General features: G+C 36.7%; 1 protein-coding gene across 3 annotated transcripts in view; it reads left to right on the forward strand.

Moving 5' to 3' along the window:
* PLOD2 (procollagen-lysine,2-oxoglutarate 5-dioxygenase 2) overlaps nt 1–7,125 on the forward strand; it is a 47,175-nt gene extending 40,050 nt beyond the window's left edge. For 2 of the 3 annotated variants that reach the window (XM_064385797.1, XM_064385796.1), the window contains exons 14-20: nt 509–571; nt 1,896–2,009; nt 2,414–2,479; nt 2,962–3,066; nt 4,384–4,530; nt 4,763–4,888; nt 5,914–7,125. In XM_064385797.1, coding sequence (XP_064241867.1) covers nt 509–571; nt 1,896–2,009; nt 2,414–2,479; nt 2,962–3,066; nt 4,384–4,530; nt 4,763–4,888; nt 5,914–6,069 — 777 coding nt within the window. In that variant the 3' untranslated portion in view covers nt 6,070–7,125. The remainder of the gene's footprint in view (nt 1–508; nt 572–1,895; nt 2,010–2,413; nt 2,480–2,961; nt 3,067–4,383; nt 4,531–4,762; nt 4,889–5,913) is intronic. The other variant, XM_064385798.1, reaches the window with a different exon arrangement.
* The last annotated feature ends 213 nt before the right edge of the window (nt 7,126–7,338 follow it).

The following is a 7,338-nucleotide window of genomic DNA, read 5'->3' on the forward strand; positions in this document are numbered from 1 at the left end:
CCTATTTCCAGACACTATAGCATTGAAAAATATTTTTGCTGAATTGAACAAGAAAAGTTGGCAAGTATTAATTTTTTTATTCCCTCATAACAAGGCATGATCTCCTGTGTTTGTACTGATTCTTCAGAACAACCCCGTCTAGTCCTGTTGTATTCAAACCTCCTCAGCATCAGTTCCTGCAAAACCTGTGCTTTCCATGTGCTCATTAAACTAATCTGACTGGCTCGTGAAAAAAATTGCTTCCTCTTTTCCTCTTTGTCAGTCTGGGCTGTAGGAGGGTTTGGTACGTGCTTGTTTTTGTACTGCAGCAGATAAGAAGGGGCTGGTGGAAACAGCTTTGACATGTGTATGAAGAGCTTTGCTTGGAGATGCATGTTGTCTGTAAAGGCATATCAGCTTTTGGTCAAAGGCTGCTATTTCCCTGATGTACCCGTGGAAACCTAAAAGTAGCTGGCAAGAGAGAGAGATTGTGTCAGAAAACTGATGTGATGATTCTCCTTCATTTTAGACTTTACAAAGGGAAAAAGACTCCCCTTCTTCGGAAACATTCCATATGCTCAGAGCCCCAAAGGTGTTGCTTTATTTGTTTTTTATTGATTAGTTATTATTACATGCAGTATCATTCTACCACAGAAAGATACTTCTCCTCTGTCCACTTCCTCTGATGAAATACTGCTCTGGCTTTCTCTTCAGTCTTCTAGGGTTCAGGTTTTTGCCAGGGACAGGTTTTTCATGCCCAGCTGAAAGCATCTCATAGAGGCTCTTTGTTTCCTCAGGGGGGTTTTTCAGTGCTTCTGAGGTCAAGGTGTGCTGACACTGCTTCTGTAGCTAAAATGGATAGAGCAGTCCTAGGAAGGAGTAAAGCTCAGATCACTTGTAGGTCTGCCAGGCCCCCTCAGTGACCACATTGTCACTTTAAGCTGTTTTTCTTGACCCAGGCCCTCCTTATTCTCCCTGCTGCAGCTATTTTATGATTTGGTAAGTGCCCAGAACTGGGCATGTTTAACATAATCATTACTTTTCTAACAGTTTAACTCTTTTTCAGACAAAAACATAGACAGAAGTACCAAAGTACCCAAATGGTAATGTCTTCATCTGCTGTAAATCCAAAAGTCACAAATATTTCTGAAAAGAAGTTTTAGTCTGAAAAACCTTAAACTAAAAAGTATCCCATAGAACATAGATTTCTTTTTAAAAATACTATTTTCTGCTACTACTTCTAATCAAGAGACTTCTGTTAATACCTTCTCTTAATAATAAAGCTGTATCTTACCACAGTTGATATTTTGCATATAATTACATGCACAGACTTCAGAGTGCTCAGCTGTTTTGGAAGCTGATCTGAATCTTCTTGTGTGCTGTATTTGCCAATATCTTTTTATTTCAGGCCAATTCACCAGATGGATCATGTTGTGAATACTCTGAAATAAGTTTCTTGTTCTGACTTTCATGAACACTTTGATTGTTAGCTTATTCTTTCAGATTTTAATTTGAAACTAAACTCTAGATGTTGGTTTTCTTGTGTTGTGAGTGTTTTCAGTTTGAGATCAGATTCTTTCAGTGTGTCTTAAGTTTTCTGGAAAACAAATTGACCAATCACTCCTCTGCTTTTTCCTTTCTATAACTCTACATATGTTCCCAACAATATATGTTTTATGTTTTGGTTTAATGTGTTTAGAAAATAAATGCAAGTAAATGCTTGTAAACAAGGAGTTATGAAGAGTACTTGGTGATTAGAGTCAACCATTTGAAAATTAGGATGCTAAGTTAACAGCACCTTTACAATTAATGTGTACAAATGTGATTATATTTTATGAAAGCACAATCATGAAAACCTTTTTAAGCTTTGCTAAGATGGACAGTTTTGCTAATGATGTTTTCTCTAATTGGTATAGGGTGTTTTCATGTACATCACCAACAGACATGAATTTGGAAGACTTCTTTCTACAGCCAATTACAATACTTCCCACTACAACAATGACCTCTGGCAGATATTTGAGAATCCTGTGGTATGCGTCTAATTCTTTTAAAAAGTTTATTTCATTTTAAAAAAGTATAAACTTATATATTGTAAAGGATTTGAAATTTGAAGGCTTTATGTGGAAAACCTTTGTTTACTGTGTGCTAAATATTGATTATGTGCTAAAAGGTGTTTTTACCCATCCAAGCAAATGACAGTATGTCATATCAGTAAGCCAGGTGGTGACCAGAGCATGAAATTGGAGATATGGCCCTGAGGTAACAGGTTTCATGATTTTTGACCTGATGGGAACAAGTTTGTTTATGAGAATAAGAAAATTTTGAATTGTTTCCAGTGCTTTCATTGGAACAAATGAATAGAATATAAATTATTTTTTTATCACTTACAAATATCGTTGTTCTGTTGTAATGTTTTTAAATCATATTTTTTTAGGATTGGAAGGAAACTTACATAAATCCAAACTATTCAAAGATCTTCACTGATAACATAGTAGAACAGGTGAGTAGAAGTTGTTTTTTGGAAATTTGTGTGACTCATAATAAATTGGCATGCAGTAAATATTTCCATGCAAATGCTGTTTTGGTCTGTGATTAAACAGTTTTTTGATGTTTTGGATCAGAACTGAATTTTTGCCATTTGATATAGGCTGCTTGCTTTTATGCAACTAATCTGGAAAGAGCACTTGTGTTGGATGATCAGTTGTGACAATTAGGGACAGTGATTTAATGAACTTTGCCTCTCTAAAAAGCTGGGATAAGTTTTTTCTGCGTAAAGCAATGTTAATTTTTTAGCTGTTTTCCCATATTAACCTGTAATGTGGAAGACTGGGGTTGTCACTTAGAACCATAAGGCACAGAAGATGTGGGTGCATTGACACATTCTTAGTGCTGGGTCAGGCCTTAGAACGCAGCTCATAGTTTTTGCTTTTGTGAGAATGTGCTTGAGAATCAAGTTTTTAATTGTTTGGGGTTTTCTTGTAGCCATGTCCAGATGTATTTTGGTTTCCCATATTTTCTGACACTGCCTGTGATGAATTGGTAGAAGAAATGGAACATTTTGGGCAATGGTCTGGTGGAAAACACCAAGTAAGTGTCAGCCTATATAAACATAATCTTAATGAGTGATCTTAACTACTTTTACAACTCACAGTAACTCACGGTGTACTGCAACAAACAAACATTCCAGCAATTGCCAATGATCTGAAACATCTGCTTTGTGGTATGAAGTGCTTAGTTTAGTCTATCACGTAGCTGTTTTTCAGTAGATTTAGAGGCATTCTTCAATTAATATTGTGGTGTGGCACCCACCAAAGTCACTCTGTCACTGTCCTCAACTGGACAGGAGAGAAAACGTAAAAAAAAAAAAGAGTTTCACTTGAGAGATAAGGACAGGGAGAGATCATTCAATAGCCAACACAGGGCAAAACAGACTCAGTTTGAGGAAATGAGTTTACTTTCTGATCTGGTTCAGTTGGTAATATAATGATCAATGAAACAACATTTTAAAAACACCTTCCTGCCATTTGTCCCCTTTCTTAAAGGCACTGCCACCCCAGAGGTGCTGTCTCTGTCACTGCTGGGCTCAGCCTTGGCAGTGGCAGTTGTTTTGCAGTAGGGCATTGGCTCCACAGGGGAAATTTCCAGCAGCTTCTCACAAAGGCCACCCCTGCAGCCCAGGCTGTGCCACATAAACCCAGTGCACACTTTGAATCAGCAAATTAGACACTAACAGTGGTGCAGCTCTGTGGCAGGTACCTACAGTGACCCAAGGCTGATTTTGGGTAGCTGTTGATAACTGTTCAGACAAGTTTTACCCATTTGTCTCTTAAGTGCTAATTTGTCAGACTTGTCCCCCTAAGGAGTTACCTGAAAATGTTATGAGTTGTTGTGTCAACATTCTCAGAGAATTCAAGGTATTTATTAACTACCACTAAAATCAGAGGAATGCTTATCTTATTCACAAATGTGGTACCATGAGAAACTATAGTCACAATTGTAGTGTAAGTAGGAGCCTCTGGAAAGAATTTTAACATACTTTTGTCTTTAAAATATTTCAACATTTATTACCCTGTCAAGTTGAGGCCTGTAGTCTCTTATCTGATAGAATTTCAATTGCATCTGCAGCTCAGTAAATAAAACTTATTATCCCTAGAAGCTCTTTTATTTACAGGTGACACATCCAAATATTGACTCATCCTATTTTTGACTCTTCCAGTTTTTGCTCATTGGTATCTCAACACACTTTTTTCCTTGGCAGTTAGCTGTGGGATTGCTGTACAGACAGCCACTGAAACATTGCTTTGTTGCTGTTCTGTGATTCTGCAGATTTCAAATAAATATTTGTTGAAATGTCAGAAACATCCCATGTTCCTGTTTCCAAGCTATTTGTGGTGTTTTCATTAGGACAGCCGCATTTCTGGAGGTTATGAAAATGTCCCAACCGATGACATTCATATGAAGCAAATAGGACTGGATAATGAATGGCTGCATTTCATACGAGAGTTCATTGCCCCAGTAACACTAAAAGTCTTTGCTGGCTACTATACCAAGGTATGTGTTAAAAGCTTCTGCAGAAATGACTCCATGGTGTGACCAAATTTAATTATTTTAATGATTATTGCTCTTTGGTTTGGTTGGGAGTTTGTATGTGGCATAGCAGTAGTTAAAGATGAATGTTGTTGATTTTTTCTTTTGACTAAGCTTTAAACAAAGCTTAGTCAAAGAATCCTGTGTGTGACTTGGCAGTTCACAGCTGGAAGTCTGACTGTGTGTTTTGTTGCAGGGTTATGCTCTGCTGAACTTTGTTGTAAAATACAGCCCTGACAGACAGCGGTCGCTCCGACCTCACCATGACTCCTCTACCTTCACGATCAACATCGCCCTCAACAAAGTAGGAGAGGACTTCCAGGTGAGTTACTGACTTAAAACTTGTCCTTGGAGTATCTAATATTAGAGCCCAAACACAGATACTTAGAGACCCAGCTGAGAAGGAAAAGATGCACATCACAAATTGAGTACATTATGCCTTGTGGTTTTTTGACAAGCACTAAATTTGCTCAACTCCAGGATCCAGAACTGTTGATGCAGTCAGGCTGGTTTCAGATGGTGGGAGAGAAGTGGTTTGAAGAAAAATTTAGGAGATGTTAGTAATTTAATTTTCATTCTGAAATGCTTCATTTCTGTACAGTGAAAACCAGTTTTTCAAAAGAGTTTAAATAGTGTCAAGTTGACTCAAGTGGCTTCTTTTCTGTAGAATTTTTCTAATGGTTCTTTTTTAGATCAACCACAGAATGAAAATTTTTAAGTCTTGTATCTGTTTAGGTTTTTTATGGGCTAAACTATTTCCTAGTCTGATATTGATTCAAATAAGACAGTCCCCAGAGTGTGGAGCTAGACAGGGCAGTTGCAATAATATCGAACTTTTACTTACAGAGAAATTTAACCTGTTGTGTTTATAAGCCTTTATCATTCATAGTACTTAACACCAATAAATGTGCGTGGCACACTTACTATTTTAAAAAGCACACCTACAGAGTGAAATCAGCAGCCAGATTAATTAATTTAAGATTTATTTAAATGCTGTCCTGGTAGGGATGCAGTCCTGAAACACGGCCTGTGAACACAATTTGCTTCTCTCTGGTAGAATCTGTAATGAAGTTATTGAAGATCTGTTTGTCAGATTCGTTGCTTGAATGAGTTGTTATGCAGTGAATGCTAAAGCAAGACAAGAGGAAATCTGATTGCAAATGCTTGTCTGTTAACTAATGTTCTAAAGATAGTGTCACATAAACAACCTTGCTGAGGCATGATAAAAGTAAAAAACCCAGCTTATTAATAATAGCAAATTATTTGAAGTAATGAATATATAAAAAGGAATTTATTAAAGCACAAGATAAATATTTGGGATTTATTGTGTTCGTGTTTTTACTACAGGGAGGTGGATGTAAATTCCTTAGGTACAACTGCTCCATTGAGTCTCCCAGGAAAGGATGGAGCTTCATGCACCCAGGAAGACTTACGCATTTACACGAAGGACTTCCTATCTTGAATGGCACAAGATACATTGCAGTATCATTTATTGATCCTTAATTTTATTTTTCTTTGTCCTCTTCAACAGCAGTGTTCTTTACATAAACATTTATTTATAGATCTCTTCTGGAAGATGGTGATAAAAGAAACTTAAGTTACTGTTACTACACAGCAGAGATACTTTGGGCTAAAAGGAGGAAAACAGAAAATGTTCTAATATTGTTGGAGATTTCTTGATATCTGCTCTGAGCCTTGAGTCCCAAAGTAAACATGTCCTACTTGTTTTTCCATTCTGCTGTCCTAAAGAGTGGGTAAGGAGAGAAAATGGAAAAGCACAGTGAACCCATTTCTTCGTTGATAAAAACCCAAACCCCAAGGAATGCTAAATACAAAATCATCGGAAAAATTTATCGTGGTTTTCATTCAGTTAAGTGACACAGCTAAAGTTTGGTGGTCTGTATATTTGGTACCAACCAAAGAAAGGAAAATCACAGCATAAAAACAAAATCAAATGAATCTTGTTTACAGTTGTTTCTGGTAAGCAATAATGCCATATGTTGGTTTATACTGAAGGGAAAACGTCTCTGTAGCCTGGTCGCTTAATTCATTGTCAATACTGAAATGTACAGCCTTAGAAGGAAAAAAATAAATTAATTGCCGATATGGGACGAGGATTAAATCCTTTATCTAAGGAGAAAATGTTTTATCATTCGTTCTGAGAACTTATCCTGTTGAAAGCTTACTTTTCTTCAGCAAGTGACCTTTGTTTAAAGTGAGTTATTTTTCTAAATGTGTAGTTGCACCCAATGGATACTGGAAATTTGATGCTTATTTTCAGAATGCTGGTCAATTTTAATAGGATGTTTTATAGGGACAGTTTTCTACTCTTAAAATTACTTGAATTTTGTATCAGGAAAATGAAATGGTGGCAGTCTCTTTTAAAGCTAAGGATCTTAACTTGACATTTATTTTGAAGAAATTGGTTTAAAATATTCCTACTGTATCTACTGTTTGTAATTTAAAGAAACTTGAAGCTAACTGTCTCAAAGTCTACCGTGCCAAAATGCACGACATGTTGGAAAACCTTGAGAAAAATAAAAGGTAATTTTAAATTAATGGAGCAGCTGTTACTTGACTGTATCAGGTAGTTTCTTTGCATTTGTGACTGTTCTTAAAATAATGATTGACTGACAAATATTTTCTAATGAGCTGTAGAGGGGAGCTGGGCATGTCAGATTTTGGGTTGTTTGCTGTTGGAGTTATTTCAGTGAGTGCCTGTGTACCAAGCCTTGCATTACACTTTTAGAACAACCCCAGCAGCAGTGATGG

The sequence above is a fragment of the Passer domesticus genome, chromosome 11, assembly GCF_036417665.1.
Source record: "Passer domesticus isolate bPasDom1 chromosome 11, bPasDom1.hap1, whole genome shotgun sequence".
NCBI lineage: Eukaryota > Metazoa > Chordata > Aves > Passeriformes > Passeridae > Passer > Passer domesticus.